The 22,184-nt window shown below is 34.6% G+C and overlaps 2 protein-coding genes and 1 long non-coding RNA gene across 13 annotated transcripts in view; 1 reads left to right on the top strand and 2 right to left on the bottom strand.

Annotated features, from left to right (window-relative positions):
• Window positions 1–16,026, top strand: part of LOC148616644 (uncharacterized) — a 29,780-nt gene extending 13,754 nt beyond the window's left edge. For 5 of the 9 annotated variants that reach the window (XR_015922268.1, XR_015922262.1, XR_015922267.1 and 2 more), the window contains one exon: window positions 8,637–9,764. This is a non-coding gene — a long non-coding RNA (uncharacterized LOC148616644). Of the gene's footprint in view, window positions 1–8,636; window positions 9,765–13,964 lie in introns of those variants that run through there. The other 4 variants (XR_015922270.1, XR_015922289.1, XR_015922263.1 and 1 more) reach the window with 3 other exon arrangements.
• LOC148616647 (uncharacterized) lies at window positions 419–4,374 on the bottom strand. 2 transcript variants are annotated; one of them, XM_088583839.1, is made up of 4 exons: window positions 4,248–4,371; window positions 2,581–2,725; window positions 1,684–2,124; window positions 419–766 (listed from the first exon to the last, which is right to left on the bottom strand). In XM_088583839.1, the coding sequence occupies exons 1-4, from the start codon at window positions 4,267–4,269 to the stop codon at window positions 697–699; spliced, it is 678 nt and encodes a 225-aa protein (XP_088439965.1). In that variant the 5' UTR covers window positions 4,270–4,371; the 3' UTR covers window positions 419–696. The 2 variants fall into 2 exon arrangements, with proteins under 2 accessions (XP_088439965.1, XP_088439966.1); XM_088583840.1 differs by having other exon boundaries at window positions 423–766; window positions 2,581–2,716; window positions 4,248–4,374.
• Window positions 16,027–16,177: 151 nt separating the features above from the next.
• On the bottom strand, window positions 16,178–21,125 carry LOC148616648 (uncharacterized). Of its 2 annotated transcripts, none has more exons than XM_088583836.1 (4): window positions 20,796–21,125; window positions 17,845–18,213; window positions 16,968–17,162; window positions 16,178–16,405 (listed from the first exon to the last, which is right to left on the bottom strand). In XM_088583836.1, exons 1-4 carry the CDS (start codon window positions 20,845–20,847, stop codon window positions 16,245–16,247), a joined length of 777 nt encoding a protein of 258 aa, XP_088439962.1. In that variant the 5' UTR covers window positions 20,848–21,125; the 3' UTR covers window positions 16,178–16,244. The 2 variants fall into 2 exon arrangements, with proteins under 2 accessions (XP_088439962.1, XP_088439961.1); XM_088583835.1 differs by lacking the exon at window positions 20,796–21,125 and adding an exon at window positions 19,876–20,019.
• Between the last annotated feature and the right edge of the window lie 1,059 nt (window positions 21,126–22,184).

A 22,184-nucleotide genomic window follows, 5' to 3' on the forward strand; every position in this document is an offset into this window, starting at 1 on the left:
GACCTGGAGAGAAACAGAAAACACCATGAAATCTATACAAGTCTTTGTTAACAAGTGCCTAAGAAATATACTGAATATCAGAGGGCCAGAAAAAATAACAAACAAAGAAACTCTGGCAAAGAACAAAACAACAACCAATAGAAAACACCATTCGAACCCGAAAATGGAAATGGATTGGTCATACTTAAAGGAAGAACAATAAAAACACTACAAAGCAAGCTTTAGATTGGAATCCCCAAGGGCAAAGAAAAAGAGGAAGACCAAAGAACACCTGGAGGAGGGGTTTGAACTCTGAACTGAAGAGAGTAGGACTAACGTGGAAGAATTGTAACACCATCGCCCAAAACCGAAGCGAATGGAGAGGAACTGTAGTCGCCCTATGTCCACCCATGGACAAAATGGAATAAATCATCATCACTCTGCAAATACTTATCAAAGCCATTTGTATTTGGAAAGAAGATTAATATCCTGGTGTTCAGTTTCAGACTCGAGCAAATTTAACTTCCGGTTTGACTATTTTGTTTATATTTTGACAGCATGATTTCCAGAGAGGGGGTTAGAGCTAATCTTTAGTGAGCTTTGCACGCAGGTTTTTTTTAGTTTGATTGAATTTTAACTTAGGCATAACGGAAACTAAACAACCAATACCAAGTTTATTTTTAAAATATGATAATTTCCTGACATTTCATAAAAATGTCATCGACATACACCATTATATTGTATTGCCAAATCAGGTCTATCACATCGTTCTTTGGCAAATTCACAGCTGAAATTGGATAACATAATAGGTTTTATAGCAATATGTAACTACATCATCGACTCGCGTTTTGATATGTTATGTTATATAAGCAAATTTTTCTACAAGAGCAGAGAATGTTTACCCTACCGATATATTTAGTCCACAATCTCAGTTTTTCATGGAGTCTGGGTAGTCATTTGTTCGTTAGTTTTTTTTTTATGTGTATCTTTTATTTAACTTATCATAAAACATCAGCATAACAAACATACGGGCGAGAAAACAGTTCCATCATAAAGACATATACTAATCTACATCAATGCATGTTTAAATATATCCCAAAAGTGGTTGATAAGTCCGAAGAATAGTAAAATAAAAATGAAAAATGCTCTGGACCAAAAACAAATCTGCAAGACGGTGAGAAAATGATTTCCGGTACATGAAATTTATGTATCATGACGTCACCACGAATTGTGTGAAAAAGAGGAGAATGATGCGATCCGACCGAGAAGCTACGGCACTGATTGGGAGTATGCTACAGGAACGTTTGAGATCGCACCGATCTTATATTGTCACTTTAGACTTAACCAAAATTTAATGTTGGGCATAAATTAACTGTATTATGATTGTATTCATAAAGAAGGCAATATTATGAAAGTCGAAATCTCGTGACATAGTACCTGGATCAGTCCCTTGAACCAGTATAAAACCAATCCGTCTGGCAATAATCACAACTTCAACGAAGGTGCGTTGTGACGTTTCCGATCCAATCTTTATGCTCTTAAATTATTCCATACCAAATATCATAAATTTGCAGAGAAAATGCATACATATGTCGCCTCTAAAATGCTACAAAACTTGTAGCATAATTTGTGTCAGTATGATTTTGTGAAATAAACAGACAAAAACGAAACAAAAGGAATAAAAAGTATATACTTTGTACTTACTTATTAGCATACGTGATATTGTCAGTCCCACACACTTTTTGTGGATCTTGTCTACATATTACAATGTCTTTATAATCACAAAACGCTTGTTCATGCGGCGAACGAGTTGTTGATTGGAGAATACTTAGTACGGTCGTATGGCTTGTTGATATTGTAGTAGGCGCTACTGTCGGTGATGTTATTGTTGATTCTGTTGATTTTGTAGGCATTTTTGTGGTTGAAGACGTTATTTTTGTTGATGTTGATGAAGTTGGTGAAAATGTTGTTGACGTGGATACAGTTTCTGTTACTGTTGATGTCTTAGCGGATGTAGTTGTTGGTGATGTTGTTGTTGACAATGTTGTAGTTGGTGTCGTTGGATTTTGAGGATTTATTAAGCATGCATAGGTATAGTCCACTTCTAAAGTGTTATCTCTGCACCATGCCTGGTTAAAATAACAACTGAAGAAAGAAACATAAAAAAGAAGGCAATATAAGTATTATGAAAATATTAAACTTGAAAAAAGCTTATTTTTGTAAATTTAATTATGTTCAGAAATTGATCACCGAAAAAATCTTGGATTGACATCATACTCCTAAATATTTCATTGTTTTGATCACAATTGGATGTAAAATTCAAAGTTAATAATAACCAAATGCCGTGAATTCAGGAAGACCCCACCAATGAAAGAAACAGCAATTAACAAAATTTTGTTCGTCAAAGGGAGCTAAAAACAATACATTAACAACTTGTACAGATAGATAGTTCTTGTTAATACGTAATTAGTACAACTTCCCTTCATCAAAGGTCTCGTAAGTCTTGTTCTCGGTTTATATTTGAATTTACGTTATTTACTTTTGAAAGAATTAAAAACCGAAGATCACTTTTGGGCACATCATGAACGGAAATTGACTCACTGGCTCTTGTATAGGTATCCATACTGATCACATGTTCTTTCGTCACTATCAACGAAAAAGCCGGCACAGTTAAACGTCAGCACGGTTTCACAAGGTATCCCATACGTCAGAAATGAAACGGATTCTTTAACTATTGCTGAAATAACTTTAAATATGAATTTATGAAAAAAATCAAAGCTTCTTTTGTATTTGGTTTTATTACTTTGTATGTATTTTTGGACTTTATGTTCTGCTTAGTGAATCTTAAAACTTTTTATGAGCAACTCGGTGGGTGTTTCTAGAAAAGTAGAGGACGCTTACCCTACCGGTGCACTCGATCCATGCTCCCAGTTTTTAGTGGAGTCCAAGTTGCTCATTTGCTTTTGTTACTTTGTATGTATGATTTTAGTTACTTTATGTTCTTCGTTGTATATGTCTGTTTTCCGTGTCTGGTCTTTGTCCCTGGATTGCATTCTTTTGATTACCGCTATAACCTTGGTTCCCTTGATTACTCTTTTAAAATACCTCTTTTGAGTGTCAAATCCATGATGATGCAGTCAGTGTTAGTAATAACAGTGGTCTACAGAACATACTTTGTCAGTCAGATACTTAACACACTTATTTTGCCAGGTACTTAACATTATGTGTATTAAATTTAAAACTTGTTTTAATAGAAAAGGTATTTCTATCACCGTTACTTTACGTTTTCCGCATGTTTGCTTTCTATTCGTTGATGGTTGTTTCTGTCTTCTTTATCTTCACTTACTCGTTGTATAAAAACATGATGATTTATATATTGCTTTTTTTGCTGTAGTTGCTATTGGTTTCACTATTTTGTGGTTTAGTCCAAAGATTGTCCTTTGTAGAGGACCAGGTCATAACAGTAAAGATATAACATTATAGATGCACTGGCAGCCTGATTTCAGTCTAATGGATGTTATATATATTGAAACTTTCCGGGATTTAAGGATTTATTGCAGGCAAAAGAATGAGAAAAAAACTAAATTTAAAGAGAGATAGTTTAGTATCTGAACATAGTGTAAGAACTCAGCTACAGACAAGTCGTCATAAGTCTATTAGACTAAGCCACTCTAGCTAAAAACTTCGTCCTCTTAAAGGTTAAATTTGCCTTACACGTGTGAATCATGCATTAACCTTTACAGAATTTACTTGCATGTTAATCGGGTAAAAGAAAAATAATACAATCTATTTTCTCTGAACGATTGTCAGATTTGACTTTTTATGAGCAACTCGGCGGGTGTTTCAAGAAAAGCAGAGGACGCTTATCCTACCGGTGCACCTGGTCCATGCTCCCAGTTATTAGTGGAGTCCGAGTTGCTCATTTGCATTTGTTACTTTGTATGTATGATTTTAGTTACTGTATGTTCTTTGTTGTGTATGTCTGTTTTCCATGTCGGGTCTTTGTCCCTGGATTACATTCTTTTGATTACCGCTATAACCTTGGTTACCTGGAATACTCTTTGATTACCGCTATAACCATGGTTACCTAGATTACTCTTCCAGATTTAGAAAACAAACAATTGTATCAGTATGGATAATACCATTTAAGGCTTTCGAGAACTTTTATAAAAGTCAAAGGTCAAGCTTATCAAATTAAAATGTTTACCACAAGTTAGAGCTATATTTTATTTATTGGTTATTTTCTATAGGCACAAAAAAATACTTACCGAGAAAGATAATCCAGTACATTGGTCCGTACTTCCGTAGTTGCAAAAACCATATAAAGAGGAGAAATTATGCTTTTGGACAATCCTGAATCTTATCGCGGGTCATAGGTTATGCAACATAGATCACAAATGGACGTACTGTTGGAAATTTTGATAACGTTACAATTGATCTATCGACCGTAATGGCACATGAACTTTACGTAAAAAATGCGTTGACTTCCTAGTTGTCCCACATTTGAAATTTACGCATGGAAAAAGGTAAGTTAGAGTTATTTCGGACAGTGGGGAATGGGTATGTGGGACAATCAGGAATTTCCAAAAAGGAATTGTTTATATGGTATATTTGTTGTGTAAACACATATTTACTTATAACAAGTTGACTCAACGTTGAATAGGCTAATTCATGAGGAATATAGTTATGATAGTGATGCCAAATCGCAAAAGATTTTTTTTTTGTATCAATATTGATTCTCATATAGGATCTTTAAAAGAAAGTAAAACACTAGATTGAAAAGTAGTTTTCGGCATGACATGGGTACTACGGTTCTCAATTCCGCGTGTGAAGAATTTGGATTGATATTACATACAATGATGACATAACTTTTGTGGGTATAGTCTGGAACTGGCATGTCAGTTAAATGCTAGTAGTCATTACCAGTGCATTTAACATACATGAATCAGTTTGCACTGATTTTTAGGTATTTTTAATAGTGTAGTATTTTTCCACAGTTGCCAGCTTTAAAAGAGGAGGGTTGTGATCACGTCAAAGTACTTGAACCTCGTTGCATATTTTGCGCCTGTCCCATGTCAGGAACTTCTGGTATCTGTATGTCTTGCTTCGTTTTCGGTTTCAGTTGCTGGATTATATAGAGCCTTTTATATATCGCTGTACATGTGTATAATTTTGTTTTGGGGCCATCTGTCGCCTGCCCAATGATGTAAAGGTTTCTTCGTCGTTCATTGAAGACCCATGTGTGGCCTTAATCTGACATATTTCATCCCGGTTGGGTTGTTGTCTCTTTGGCATACTCACCTTATCCATTCATCTGACATGATCTCAATGTATGTTATGATGTATATAGCAATAGATGAGCCACTAAAATAAAACACCATAACAACACATGGATTCCCAGAATAATAATGATTGATTGTTGGGGTTTAACGCCCGAGCAGTTATTCGAATCGCTGCATAGCTTAAAAGTATTTAAACACAAGATTTGAATATTTGAAGGGATAATATTTCTCGCAAAGCTCTTTCACAAGCTACAAGACACAATTAAAAGAAAGTGACAGATTGTACAATGCCAGTCCGCTATTATTTCAGGAAAATCCGGCAGAATTATTTCAACTCGCGTATTCACAGCCTCGCAAACGAAGTCTGATGTTGTATTACAGGGTCTGTCCGCCCACTCTCCATGATAAATACGGTATAACTTTACGCAGTTTGCACTTGTACCATCATCTGGTTGACCCACATGAAAACCACTAACGTTGATTGGTTGTTGTGTTGACGAATAAATCCACCAGTCTTCCTCTATTATATCCGATACTCCAATCCAAAAGTTTAAAAATATCAAAGAACAGTTTGATGTAAGAACAAAAAATCAAGAGATAAAATTTAAGATTAACTCCGCTCTCCCGAAACGTCCTTCATCATCTGTTTTTTCAATAGATTTTGGTTGCTTGCTCTTGTCATAAAGAAGAAACCCATGATGAAAGATGGTTTTCTTAATGGATATTATGTCGCTTTTCTGAACGATCACTTTGTATGTATGAATAAAACACGAAAGGTACGGATTTTTAGTAATGACAAAATATATATGATTTTCTTTTGCCAGGTCCTTTCTGGAAACAGGAAACTTTAAGCTATCTTCATTTTGAAAAAGTCAAGAGTTCTGTTCAGGCATATACTCTATGTACGAGAAGGGTATTGGTCGATTCATGACCAGAATTTCATTAATTGCTTCCTGTTATAAATATATTTACTTAGTTTCTGTGCATGGCCTATGAGGAACGCTGATTCGTCTTGCGTAATCGGTTCCGCCAACTTTGAAAAGAATCCAAGGCACATCGCCTGAGATAAAGTAGTAAAACTTCTGTGCAGTTTTTTTTCTCACTTTGTTGGGTGTGAAACTTATTCACGCAAGCGCAAAAATATAAATCATTTTATGAGCAGCCGGAGTTATTTGTTTTATTTTAAACATTACACTGTTTGGTAATGGAAACATATTGAAACGGAATCTTGAAACGGAATCCTTTTTTGTCTGTAATTGAGTAAAACATTTTTTCTAGTTGCTATTCTGAAAAATAACCCCTACAAAGTCCCCTCGCGAAGAAAATTGTTAGTGCCCAAGAGCTTGCCATTTAGCTTTCAGAAGCCGACGATCGTGTTGCTCGCTTATTGGAAGTAATAAATTGTCGTCAATCCCCAATCTCCCAATTAAAACCTTGATTAGGTGATAGACTCTAATGCTATGTGGCTTAGATGCGTCTGATGTTGGCGGTAAGGTATGTACTTGTACAAGTGTATTTCCAAGTCAAACTTGTGAGTTGATTATTTTATAGCCCAGCACATGTGATTTTGTTTTGCAACTTCTTTTTACGAAATTTACCAAAGATTTGTTCACCCGTTTCTAGAATCCTCGCAAAAGCCTGCTGTATGGTTTTGTTAATGAGTATTTTTACTAATTTTCTTGAGGACTATACCCTTGCCTTGGTCTTGCTGCACTGATACTAACTTAAAATAAACACCGGTACCCCTTTTTATTGCGTTATAAGTTCCATATTTTTTGTAAGAATAATTGTTTTCCTCTTCTTGAGGCTTCAGGAAATTTTAAAAAGGAGGGCTAATGAGTAGGAGCCAAAATTTTCCGCATGAAATATGTGAAATATGCATGATATTCACTTGTGTTGTATAACAAAATGAAAGATTGCAAATTTGCCTGATTGTTTAATTACACTATATTGCTTTCTGAAAATCTTTCAATGTGTATAAACATATTAATATAACGTTTTGACAAATCTCCAACTTCACAAGGGGCCCGGGTGTTCTGCTCCCTTCCCATGTACATGACTGGCGTATAAACTTGTTTCATATCACCTGAGCCTCTCCCCAAGAGGCATGCTGATGTCGACTAAACATGTAGCATTTGTCATTTAATCGCAGCCATCCCACCATACAACCTGAAAACATACCAAAAAAAAGAAAAAAAATGCGTAACTGCATTATATAACTATGAGTAAAAATAGTGTTATTTTCTAAATAGATATTTCAAACAAGAACTTATACCTTTTCTTGCATTTCAAATTTAAAAATATGTAAAACACCGAGGCTCAATCTCTTGCATTGCATATGGTAGAACCTTTCGGTGATGGATTTGGCTTCATCTTTAGATAGATGTGGTTATGAGTACTTCTTGTATACAACTAATATTTTAATTATTATCTTCCTACATATTTGATTTGAATGCTGCTGTTGAGAGTTACTCCTTGAAACACGTGTACAGCATATCAAAATTTACAATATATGTATTTTTGGTATTTCGTAACTATCTAGATATTTCTCACAAGTACCTAGATACTATGCATAACTGTCTAGATACTTCTTACAAGTATCTAGATTCTTAGCACATCTATCTCGATACTCAAAAACTCTCGCCCCTTGCAGGTCCGGGTGTTAAAAGAATAGGCCTGCAGCAGCGCTAAGCTTGTCGTAAATGGCGACTGAATAGTGCTCAGAAACCTAGCCGGGGGCTAGGCGCTCTGCCCACGGAGCATCTGTTCGTTCCCTTTTCTGCAGAAGTTTCAGAAGTATACTGGTACAAATTCTTTGAACTGAAAAAATACAAATATTGTCCAAAATAACTTTGCGTCGTTTCCTTTGTTGACTATAGTATATTTTATACAGGGTCAACTGCAAATTATTTTTTTGTCAATACTTCGTGAAGACGTCGTTACTGTGCCTCTCGCTGTCTGGGAACCACATTTTAACTAATCGACAGTTTATATAGTTCACGTTCCTTCGTATTACATCCAGTTCGTTTAACTTGATCATTGACTCTGATTAAGTAAGTCTCTGTTTAAGAATCAGGCAAAATGCGTATATGGTGTGGCACATGAAGAGAAAAAAACGCATAGATTTTATAGTATTATCCAAGATTTATTCCTAGTGATCTCCAGAAACAACCATCTAAGGGTTCTTTAAGTTTGCCTTTTTAAGATATTGATAGGGCAAATTTAGTTAAAATGTACTATTGAAAAAAATCGGGAAAATTTGCTAGCAATTTTGCCCTATGTAGATGCATAAATGACCAAATTGAGAAAAATGATTTGGCATCCGTTGCCAGATTCTTACACAGAATGATATTAATTCTATTTGGTTTTCTTTAGGGGAACCTACTTTACCAAATACACGCAGGATAACCACGATGATAAGATATGTGATTACCTTATTTACAAAACAGAGACAATCTAAGTAAACAATGTAGACAACAGAATAAAATACAACTACATATTAAAACTGAAGATACAGAAAACAAGACAATTACACTAAGGAAAAAAAACGGGACTGACAGCAGGTGTCCAGGCCTTGCTCCTCCATTGACACGAACCTGACCATTTCATGTGATCATGAGTACGTGGGGTTGTCAACCAGGTAAAACGTGGCATCTGACTGAAGATAAATTGTCACTTGTGGGATATGAACTTCATATAGGTCAATCAAATTGTAATAACGATCGACCATTAAACTTATGTAGTGATGATATCAGATAAGACTGGTCATACCTCTGTCTTAAAAATCAGTGAATACAAATCACAAGGACGACAATCATGGATCAACAATGAAAGGTACACTGTGTAATAATATATAAGTAGGAGATGTTGGTTTATTGCCACTAAGAAAGGGGAAGTTCAGGGGCGGTTCCAGGATTTAAGATTAGGGGTGCACAGTTTAAGGAGGTCAAATTTGTGAAATATTCTTCTAGAGTGGGTGCATTGTTGATATCTTTTGTTGTAAAATTAGCGAGAAATTAAAGTTTCAACCAAAATTCGCCTAAATCTACCCCTGACAACCCATGCTTTGCAAATTTTAGGTGGGGCGCACACCCGCCACGCTCTCGCCTAATTCCGCCCCTGAAGTTTACGATTGGGAAGTTAAAATCAGCACGTTTATCATTTCAAACGTCCTGCATCATCTGTGTATAGGTTAAGTTCTAGGTATGAAACAGAAAAAAAGATGAATCAGCTGTCTCTTTAGGATAGGCGGATCCTAGGACTGAGGCCGCCCCTTTTTACTAGAAATGGGCTCATTAAAAAAAGGAAAAACAAGTGAAAATTGCTGGAGTAGGCCCTCTCTGAATCCAGTCAGCGGAGAAAAGAAGTTAGGAATAGACCAACGTAACTAATGATGATTCTCCAATAAAAATTCTGAAATTTTGTATGGTACCAGTGAAGTACATTTTTTGTATATTAACACATCAAAGCAGTGCTCTTCGTAAAAAAAAAACCATAAATGTCGTACATGATTTACGATTTTTTATGCCCTATTGAAAGACAGAATAAGCATCTTTACCAGAAAAAAAAAGACAATTTATATCAGACCTAAAAAAAAGCAATGCTGAAACGATATGTTGTGTATGATAATCCTTCACCAATACTTGAAATATTATGTGATAATTTTGTTAAATAACACAATAAACAATAAAGTTGAAAACGATAGCACTTTCCGTATATCCGTTACACCCTTCATTTCGTGCATTGTAAAGCTAGGACGTTGCTTCTGGCAGATAATTGAGTCGATAATTCGACTGTCTTTGTGGCTATAAACCACTAAAAACCCTGAAAAATCTTTCGTTTCGCAGTTTTATCCAATCATTTGCACGACATATACGTAAGTCAACTTATTCGTGCATGCCAGTCAATTGAAGAGAAATCTCCAAGGTCGAAAAAAAATGAAGTTATGTTTCCAATCATCATTCTGAAATTTTGTAGGGTCGGTTGGTAGGAATTTATTTTTATTTAAAACTTTTGAAATGAAATAAGTCATTATGGTGACACCAAACTCAGAATACAATGAAAACCAAATCACAGTCGCTTGGGGACAATTTGTGGTTTCTCAGTATTTTTCCTCGAAACCCGCGTATTTTATAGTGTTCCCTCATATTTGGCCATTATACGCATGTCTGACCTGTTTTTAATATATTAGAGATAGAGAGAAAATGTCAGAGATTGTAAAACAAGCTAAAAACAGGTTAGACATGCGTATAATGGCCAAATATGAGGGAACACTATCAAATACGCGGGTTTCGAGTAAAAATACCGAGAAACCACAAATTGTCCTCAAGCCCTGTGAACCAAATATGCAAGACTAATCAACATGTCATTTAAGACATAGTCCACGGCCAAATCTCGTTTGGGATTCGGCGCTTGAGAGATTTTTTTTTGTTTGATGGCGGTGGTCAAAACAAAAAAATATCTCAAGTGCCGAATCCCAAAAGAGATTATCCACGACCAAGAGCACACTCGCGTCTAGTATTGATGTGTGTGTTTACAATCGACTCTAAATGTAAACAACCAGTATTTCTAACTCCTGATTTTTCCATCTAGGATAGAAAAAAACACATCTTAGGCTTTATTTTCTACTTTTTCTGAAAAGACAATCGGCAGAATTTTTAATTTTTTTTTTCAATATCACAAATAAAAACTTTTGGGTAGAGGATCTGAAGAAGGGTCGGTATGTGACCGGGTACATTTTTAGGCCTAAACGCATGGTCTATTTATAACTCCAGCAGTGCTAGAGGTTGTCTGGCAAGCTATTTTTTTTACTTGGGTTGGGGTATGGAGGAACGGAGTTACAACCTCTTACATTGTAGTAGTAGTCTATATAGATACAGATATACAGATAATATGAGGTTTGGGTTTTTGTGTTTTCAAAAGCGGTTCTGAAAATCGATTTTTTTTTAAAATTGTTAAATATTTTTCCAATGGAAAAATGCTCATAAAGCAGTCCAGGAGGTAGGTATAGATTCTTCAAATTGCATTTTATTAAGAACACAATATTTCCTCACATTTTGCTGGAAAAAAACTTAGGTACCAAGGTTAAATAGAACCTTCCTTTTACATATCTATTAACATTTCATGTTCTTTACACGTACGTGTATATCATGTATATGAACTTTTCGACGTTTTGTTGCAAAACACATTGCATTGAAAGAGTAATCGAGGGAACCAAGGTTATAGCGGTAATCAAAAGAATGTTATCCAGTGACAAAGACCAGACATGGAAAACAGACATACACAACAAAGAACATAAAGTAACTAAAATCATTCATACACAGTAACAAAAGCAAATGAGCAACTCGGACTCCACTAAAAACTGGGAGCATGGACCAGGTGCACCGGTAGGGTAAGCGTCCTCTGCTTTTCTAGAAACACCCGCCGAGTTTCTCATAAAAAGTCAAGTCCGGGGTAGACAAACGAGGAAAGGAAAACTATGACACGTTGAATAAATCAGTTTTCATGGTGCAGATGGATACACCATAACGATCCACGAGTTCATGATGACGACCATAAAACTTCTGTAGTGATGACTTAAATCTTGTAGCAACATAACCCTGTTGCAGAAGCCTATTTGTTAGAGTTCTAGCGCGATACAAAACGTCTGCGTAGTTTCGGCAAGCTCTGGCATAACGTATGAGTTGTGATATGAACACTCCACATGCAGGTGCTGAAGGGATGTTGCCACAGATGATAGGAAAGTTGACAATTCTGAATGAAAAGTCATCACGTTTGTCGTAAAGTTTGGTCAATATTTTTCCCTTACCATCGATTTCTAAGTGTAGGTCAAGATCTGAGGCTGACTTCACAGTGTCTGTAGTATCCTTTATCTCAGGTCCTTTCGGTAGATGCGATGTATCAAATCCCCGAAATTAGGATTGTTTAAAGATAATACGTCATCTATATAGCGGAAACTGAGATTGAAGGATCTAGCCAAACGATATTCTTTCTTTCTGATCAGATCAGCTATAAAGTCAGCTTCATAAGAGTGAAGGAATAGGTCAGCAAGTAAAGGAGCACAATTTGTTCCCATTGGGATGCCGACCGTTTGTTGAAAAACACGTCCACCATACTGGACAAATATGTTGTCGATTAAAAATTCCAGCATTTTGTAAACATCTTCCTCTGTATGTTTAGAAGATGATTTGGAATTATTTCTTACAAAGTATGAGGAATTTCTACCAAGAACTATACATTTGGATCTAGGTGTACCATCTTTTTTGGAAAAACAACGATGTATTATGTTTTTAAGTCGGGATTTTAACTAAGTATGGGGAATAGAAGTATACAGTGTTGAAAAATCATAAGTTTTAATGCTATTATATTCAGATAATAGTCTTGAACAGATTGTCTCCAAAAGATCTTTCGAATTTTTTAGGATCCACATTGAATTAATACCACTACGGGAATAACAAGTGTTGTGGTAGGACTGTAGACCCTCTTTGACAGTTGTGAGTATAGAAGTTAAAAGTTTTGAAAGAGGTTTGGTGGTACATTTTGCAGATCCAGCTATGAAACTTTGTTTGTATGGATTCTTGTGGAGTTTAGGAATCTGTTAAGTTGAGGTAGTCCAATTAGCTGCCCATTACTGTAACATGAAGTTTCGGGGTCTCTACATTATACAAATAGAGGTTATCTGGACATAAAACTACTGTTTACATGTAAGTACATTCCCGAGGAGCTAGCTCCAACGATTTTTAGTTTTGCTATATATGTATATGTCAGACTGCATGTACTGACAACTCATAAAATGATTTTTAATTTAACCATTTTTTTTTGTTTATAACTTCGTGCAAATAAAGTAATGTTTGTACATGTACATAAAAATATAATTTTAATCACCTTCATACTTAAACATTGTACATGTAAGTATTACTCTTTTTAAGATGTCTACCACATAAAATCTTTTTTAATACTTAAAGTTTACTTATCATTTTTTGTTAAATTTCCGATTTATAGAAAAACCGTCACATTATGACTTTATGTACATGTTATTGTATGTAAATAAATTATGAACTGTACAAGTACGACGGGTTCGTCAAGTCTACATTGGTTAAATCAAGTATGTTTTATACATGTACAAAAGTACATTAAAGGTAACCCGGTTAACTGCCTCTTGAAATCAAAACACTTAAATACATGTATTAACACGAACAAAATCGTAACTTGGCAAACCTTTGATTATTTTTCAGGTTTCTGCATATACGTGCATGTATTTTTATTACTCACTATTCTCCCTCAGTATTATTTCTCCATTGAGAATGGTAAAATTTGATTTTCAACATTTGAGCTTTAGCATAATAAGTGGAGAAATAGTTTAGGAAATTGAAATGAGGTTGTAATTATAATCTCCTTTTCTGAGCTCATTTTATTATGATATTGTACACACATGTGCATGCAAGTTAAAATACATTGCACATGCAATGTTCTTTAAAAATGTTTAAGAGCCATCGTGATGTCTGATGATGTTTTCCTTAGAATATTCAATAGACATTGTTTTTTGAATTACACAGATTTACTGTATATGATTATAGATGTAGAGCAACACCATACACTCAATCAACAAATGCAGGCATTGATATACAACTACATGTATGTAAAAAAACAACATTTTTGTAAAGTATTAAAAATAAATGTCAACTCTTTTTCTTATATTTACAGATAGACAAATATGGATGAATCGCTTCTCTGTTAAAAGGATGAGGGTTTTGTTTAGTATCAAGACATTAATACTACACACGTAAAAGTAATTAAGTTTTATTAAATTGTGAAGATTTACAGGATGTAATGAAATGGAGATTCTAAAGAAAAGTCAATGACAGTGTTTTGAAATACTGGATGTACATACACCTTACATTGGTTCTGAAACCAAACGATTCTTGGCAGTGCCTCTGGATATATTTTATACATCTGCAAAACAAGTACTGTAGTTTTTGTCCAAGGAAACATTTTTTTCAGGCTACAAATGTATAAAGCTATTTAGAAGTCGATTATAATTGTTTGATACAAGATTTAGTTGAAATATTGATTTTGAAGTGTTAACTATGAGCCAGTATCGATGGATTTAGCCTTTAAAGTCCTTCATATACGGTATAGTAATTTTGTTTCATAAGAATTTCGAATGTTATAGCCGTTGAGTACATGACTGTAAGTGGGGATTTTTTCCCATTATGCAGTTTTATTCTCTTTTCTTAGAGAACTGTTTAACTAGGACTAATGTAAAAACAAATACCTTATAGATGTAAATTCTTTGCAAATCACACACTACTAAGTTGGTTTCCTAAGGAAGAGTAATTTACAGGCTTTTTAGGGAATTGAAAATGGAACATTATTAAAATATAATAGTGTCACCTCAAAACATTGTACATTGGTATGGTGCTGACAGCGGAGTCCGAGTCGTCGTCCATATTCACTTGGTTTTCGTGCGATGACTTTATAGTTATGGTTGATCAATTGTTATGAAATTTTAATATTATTTTATAAACTACTAAAGAAATGCTCATATTTCATTTTGAGTGTATGAACCCTACCATTTTAAAATAAAGCCCATCCATGTAACTGACAGATACCACACTGTAGCTTCCTGTTAATCTAAAACAAAATTGACAGTCCAGAATTTTGTCAAGCTAACCTATATAAAGTGAAATGGCCAATCCTTAACATGACATAGAAAGTTCAACACATCCACGCAAGTACAGCTTCAAGGAAGAAGCATTGTAATATGTAAATGACTTGTCCTATGGCAATCCATAGTGGAATTTGTTCCGCATTTAAATGTTTAGTAACACATCCTAATGGTACTCCTACAATATTAACGTAAGAGGTTGGAATTCCGTTCCTCCATACCCCAACCTGTTACTTCCGAACGCCATATTGCATAACGCTGGTTTCGACGTTCTTTGAAATCGGCAGAACTATTTGCCATTTAAAACGTGTTATATAGTTTCTATACTAGAACACGGGAGAAGGTGACTAAACTGAAGAAAAACAAATGACCTACCTGACGAGAAAATCCAGCAATTCTACAAATCCTTTGTAAAAGCAGTCAAAATAAACTTCATATTTAGTTTTTAGCTTTTTGCGTGTGTAATTCCGGTTGATAAAATTGCGGATTTTAAATTTTGCGAAACGAACATATCAAATTAACCAACGAATTGCCTTTACCAACTTTAAGTTCGTTTTGTCAAAAACATATTGTATTCCGTAAAATTAGTGACCTAATTCAAAATAGCTGGTCATTTTGACAACTGTCTTCATTGCAAATGTTTTCTAGGTATTTAACAAATATTTAGGATTTTATCCCTCGATTTCCGGTAGGTTAAACTTCTTTTATGTAAATAAAAAACTTATAATATTTTAAAACACATGTTTAGCAAATTCACATTGGCGGTGGCTTTCAATATGTCAGATGCTAGAGGTTAGGATGGCACCAAGTCAGAAAATAGCTTGCCAGACAACCTCTAGCATTGCTGGAGTAATCTTAATTGGATATTTATCAACATGTGCATTATTCAATTATTGATATCAATAAATGGAGAAGTTTTCTAGACAATGCAAACACGTTCAAGAAAAAACGTATGTATATTCAAATTTGCTCTTCGGACAATACCAGTCTGCGTCCATACTTGCCCCTCGGGCAATACCAGTCTGTCTCCATACTTGTTTATATACTAATAGTGGCAAGTTTCTATTGTATTGTATGTTTTCCCACTGCTCTATGGTTTTAATTTATTCAGGGAACTTTTTTATGGAATGTAAATGAAATATGTGTTTAATTCTGTTGTTTATTCTGGAGAATAGCAAAAGGTATGTTCACGCTCTTTCTTGACTTCTCAGGACAGCTGTCATTTTTTTTTAAACGACTAAAGCCAGACTTCAAGTTATAAAACACGTTTAGTTTTATTTGTTTTCGTTTTTAAAAATGCGAGTTATATTAACAGACTAAAAAACAATCTTCCGTCTGATTTTGATTGTAAGTTGTGATATGTGATGACCTATAACGCATCTAACTCTAACTTCCGGTTCGCTCAATGTTGCATTAAAGTTTAACCCGAACCTTGTATACCATCTACACAACTCATTCTCTGGAAGTCGTCGTTCAGCTGAAAATAGAATTATAAGCATAATTTTTTTAACATTTCGGGTGGTTATAACCCTTCTTTTCGAAGATCTTTATTTTTTTTAACAAAATGATTGCCTCCTTTTCATTGAGAACTCTAAAACCGCCCCTGATAATCGAGTTGTATACACAACACGCATCTTTAACCACAATGGCTTGGTCAAATTTGTAACCCGTATTTTATATTATAAATTATATTTATATTATGTGCTTTAGCTGTAAAGGGAATCACTTAAGCCTTTATGTAAAATAAAGCACTGAAACATCACGAGATAAGTAAAAGAGTTCCAGAATTAGTAAAACACACTGTAATATGATCTTTTCAAGAACCATTTTTCCTCCTTAGTGGCCGGAAAAATATAAAGAAAATTCAAAAATAAAAAGATAAATAACTGGTGTTTATGGTTTTAAAAAAAAACCAGCCATTTATTTTATACACTCGTTCAAGGTAAAAACAAACATAGACCTCCCACTAATGAATTAAAATTGCCCCTCCTTTAAAGCACCTTCTAAAAAGGTCTTCATTCCAACACTACTCCACTGACCTCTGGTAATTAAATCCTGCTCCAACAGATATTTATGTGAGGAAGTGTTGTATTTAAACCAAAACATAGGCTGTGGAGGCTTCCCGACATGAGCGTCACATTCCACTTTCACGAAAGATCCTTCAGTGACATGATTCTCTGTCATTGAAGCCACAAAGACACCATTAATGCTGATAGATGGAGGTTCGGGATGAGCTGGAATTGTGAAAGAATTTTAAGAGAGCCAGTTGAATACTGTCTTTTAAATATCGAATAAAACCATGCATTTACAAATGTAACCGACGCAGGAAGCCCTTACAAAATGTTACATGTATTGTCGACATTTTTGTCATGCTAGTAAGAAATAATCGCACCAGGTCAAATAGGCGACATTCGGCGTCAACCCGAAAAACGAAATGATAAACTTGAGTCTCTGTGAATGAGTTCGATTCTGACACACAGCCAAATGTGCCACATATGATAATCATATGGTAATGATATGAAAATCATATGATATTTATCATGTGGTAATCATATGATTATCATATGATTCTCATATGATCATATGGGCTTAAAAACATATGATAATCATATGTTTGCGAAAAACATGTGATTATCATGTTAACTTAAACATATGATTATCATATGGTGCTCGATTCATATGATAATCATATGATGCAAGCCATATGATTCTCATGTGTGGCACATTTGCCTGTGTATAATACTAAGTTGGAATTTTTGAATAACACTATTCGTCACAGCTATTACAAACCACCACTGTGACGTCGATTCATGGGAAACACCTGCCTTGGGTTTTTCATTTATTTTACCACGACATGGGTTCAAAACCGTACCTTATTAGAGACAAATAAATGGTAACTATGCATTGTTTACTTACACAATACCTCCAATGCATTCGAATCCTGAAACTGCACAAGACCACCTTGATCAGTAAACCCACCAGCGTCACATTCATAATGAGCCTCGTCCAGACAATCCATGGTCTTAAAGAGAATGTTCACACGCTTTTCCATAATACTTCCGGAAATAGTCATCCGAGAGCTGTAATTAGAACTAGTGAACATCTTTCCTACAATTGGCGGGTTACCAGGAGTCATGGTAATTATTTTTTGTTTTCCAAACCATCCATTTCTTGTAATAGTCATCCAGATAGGACTTTTTACGGTTTGGGAGTTAAACACACAAGTTACAAACACATCCGTAGTATCCAAGTAGACGGTATCCGGTGCAATTTTAACATATAATTCTGAAAGAAGTATGAACTAAAGTGTACCTAGGATGATTCCACAACAGACATAAATAGTTGTAGCTTATTTCTAATTAGATTTGTATTAACTGGGCAATTCTATCTATTCTAAAATTATGTAAATGTAAAATGAATGATTCTTTCTTGAAACAAACTTTTACTTAGTAGGGTTAATGGTATGATTTTTATAACTGAATATGCTAATCATTTATCACTATACCTATTTGTGTTTATTTGAAAGCTTTTCACTATGCAAACTACCATACAAATACGTGCTATTGTGCGATAATACCTGTTTTTTATAAGCTATCAAATGAATGAATGAATAACGCTTTCATAGGTCACTCCGGTTAAAAATTTACACCTTAACACTATGAAAGTTGGATTCATTATGAAACCAAATTTATTTAAAAGAAGCCAAGATAAAAAATTTAAAAGAATGAATTATAGTTTTCAAATACCTCCTGAGAATTTGAGATAAAATAAAGATATATCGTATTTAGGTACACGCTCTCGGTTTTGTAGACTTGCTACAAGTCTCTCTGTTTTGTTGCCACGGTATATGATGACTAAAACTAGAGGCTCTATAAGAGTAAAAAATTGGCCAATCAGAGGCTTAAATGGCTTCTGGCAGCCAACATGTTTAATCAATCAGGATCAAATTTTTCAGAAGTTAATCTTGTCCCTTAATTAATGTTATTATTTCAGTCGTGTTTGGTCACTGTTGGCTTAGTAAAACCAAAGATATAGGCCAAAATATGTTTACTTCCCCATAGGGTTTCAATGGATCGTTTGTAGATGGTATTGAGGTCATTAACCCTATTAAGTTTCAAAACATTGGCACATGTGATTTCAAATGAGTTGATTTTTGAACATTGGTCAATCAGAAGCTTATATGGCTTATGGTCGCCATTGTTTTTAATCAAGCGGAACCAAAGTGGATCTTTTTGTTGAGGCTTTTACAACATTTCTGCAAAGTTAAGTTAAAATTGGTCAAGGCGTTTTCATATAATTAAACAAAAAAAGTTTACGGACGACGGGTGCAAAGTGATGGTACAAGCTCACTTGGATCTTTGATCCAGGTAATCTAAAAAGAAAAGGGTAACTTTCAGATTTTCGTGAACCATCCAACTTCACAATTACAAGGGTCCTGTGTTCGCTTGTGTTCATCCCACGGAAGGAAATGGACATATACAGTAGCCTTGACATAACCAGGCAAAAAAACACTATACGCTTTTAACATGAGTGTTAATAAGCCGGCGACCTATTCACATCATAACGATATAGCTGTCTTATTGCACGGCACTATATCCAACCTACTAATCTCATCTGTAAACAGTATTGACGCTTAATAGTTGTGCGAGACAAAACATAAGCAAGCTGAAGGGAAGAAACCAATTTGTTTTATCCATTGAGAATCGCGACGACTTTAGAGCAAACGCCAGTACTAATAAGACAACATTTCTAAACTCAAAATACTTAATACTTAATGAACTTCAACTTTTTTTTTAGAATATCAAGAGTCAGCCATATATTGTTCCGATAAGAAGTCGTATACATACAAATATGTCTATTTTTACTGTTCAAATTGAACTACACATGAAAGGTCAAAAATAAGAGTATGATCTATATAGAAGTTAAACTAGAGAATCTAGTATTTACCTCTTGTGGACACAACGCCCAAAATAGATATTATAAAGATTCCTTTAAGACACAACAATTTCATGGCCGCCCAATGCATTTGTGTTTGGCCTACTATTGATTACTGTGTTTGAACATGATTTTTTTTAAACCCTTTAACATTGTGAAGTTGGCAAGAAGTCTTCGGTACATAGATTCCGATGCTGTCAAGAAGTTTGAAAATAAGTACATATACAACAGGTGTAAATGTACTACTAATGCTTGTAGGAACCGGTGAGTCTGAATCGGTGTATCCTGATCAATTTATACGGTCAAGAAACGTCGCTAATTGGTATAAATCACAGAAAACAAACACGCGAGTCTTGACACCTGATTAATTCTAATATCTTTTTTTATTCACTAGTAATAATTTGAAACTTAAGATGACATTTCTAAAAGCAAAGAAAATTGAAGAAAAAATGTTTTCAGCTAAACAGGGTCAAGTTACATTAATTGAAGTTGACAATGTGCTTATTTTCATAAGCCAAAGCAGGAAAAATAACCGACCTGCAACCATATTCGACATTTCGCAAGCTATATTTCAGATTTGGGCTAGTAATAAACTGATTCCAGACAGCAAATCGGAAAAGCTCGATTTGTCTATTGGACCAGATGAACCCCCCCCCCCAAAAAAAAAAAAAAAAAAAAAACATGTTGACTCAGTCCCCCATATGACAAACTGAATAACCCGAACATCATTCTCTCAACCCAAAAGAAATACACAAGTTTAGCAATGGGGTAATCTCATCATATTAAGTCACTATTAGGACAAGTAAACTTGTATTCAAATCAACGTAGTTTATTGAAAAGAGAACAAAAGTGGCATGATCCAATTAACAATACAAAATTTAACAAAACAAAGCAAAGTTCTATCAATTAATTTCAGAAATAATTCTGCTTACTTGATATTTCATCAAAAGGCACATTAACTACCAAATACGGAAATAGAAACATTTACGTTGCAGCCTTAATAAAAATCAGAGAGGGGTGATTCGTGCATGTCAAAAACCCTCCAAATTAACTTTCAGACTTATCAGAAACAATTGTAGACCACATAACAAGTCTAGTTTGTCACTCGGTTTTTGCACTTTAAAGATAATAATTACATAGATTGTGCATGAAATTGGGTCTCACTAACCACTTCTAAAGTTTCCACTACTTTACATGTTAAACAAGTAATTTTCAGTGTTTCACTGTGAATTCCTAGGACAAGTGGCACCTTAAAGTTGCATACCGTTGCAAAGCTTAGAAAATAAGTCTTTCAAAATCATTATTCTAATAGTACGATGTCCATAGAAGTTCTTCACAAAATTTACTTGAATGAAAAATACTGAAATCAACCTTTTTTTTACCTTTTCTGCTGACAGCATGGAGGCAAATTACTCACAAATGTAAATAATATTCAAACACTTTAGTAGTAAATTACAAATACGATTTTAAAGTGCACATTCTCAGCATTATTTTGACTACTTTTTATCAGAATACACACAAATAATGCACTTACTATGCATAGGTCTAGGTTCAGTGTGTTTTTGGTACTACATAGGAGGGTCGGGGAGGGGGGGGGGCATTTGACCCGGAAGTGGTTAGTGAGACCTTGGCACTTTTTAAGAGTTCTCGTTCTTCATTTGGTTTGATTTTGTTAATTTCAGTGGAAGAAAAATGTACAGATTTCTCAAAAATACAAATCTAAATACGGAAAGGGCTACCATTAAGTGTAAATATAGCATATGTAGACTGAAAAAATCATCATTTGTTCTATGGGTTAATCTACACTGTGATTCACCTCCATGCTAGCAGGGTGTGAATTTCATATGGTCAACTCAGCAAATATAAGAAAAAGGATTTTTCCGACACAGTCGATATATTTTCGCTTTTTACCCTTTGACCTTAAGGACGCTCTTCTATGGAAATGCAAGTCACCTGGTCGCAATTCTGTTTCCCGATTGGCCAAATACTGATAACTTACCAGCATTAAAAAAATGTATCGAAAATTTGTAATTGCATGCCATGTGTTATTTTCTTGAAAGAAATGTGGAAACTTAGAAATAAAAAGAAGAAAATTTTACTGTGTCTGCAATCTTTTTTAAAGACATGATGAATACCCCAAACAGGCTTACAAGACCATGAATACCTCAGAGAAAGGACTTATTTGTTTCAAATACAGTGAAAATGAATGTCAAGATTTCTCTAGACAGAAAAAAAACTTTACATTACTTGGTATCAATGAGAAATTTAAATTATTAATTTCTATTTGAATATTTTTTATTTATAATAACACACAGGACTGG

The sequence above is a fragment of the Perna viridis genome, chromosome 5, assembly GCF_037379345.1.
Source record: "Perna viridis isolate PV_CMFRI_1.1 ecotype Kerala chromosome 5, ASM3737934v1, whole genome shotgun sequence".
Taxonomy (NCBI): domain Eukaryota; kingdom Metazoa; phylum Mollusca; class Bivalvia; order Mytilida; family Mytilidae; genus Perna; species Perna viridis.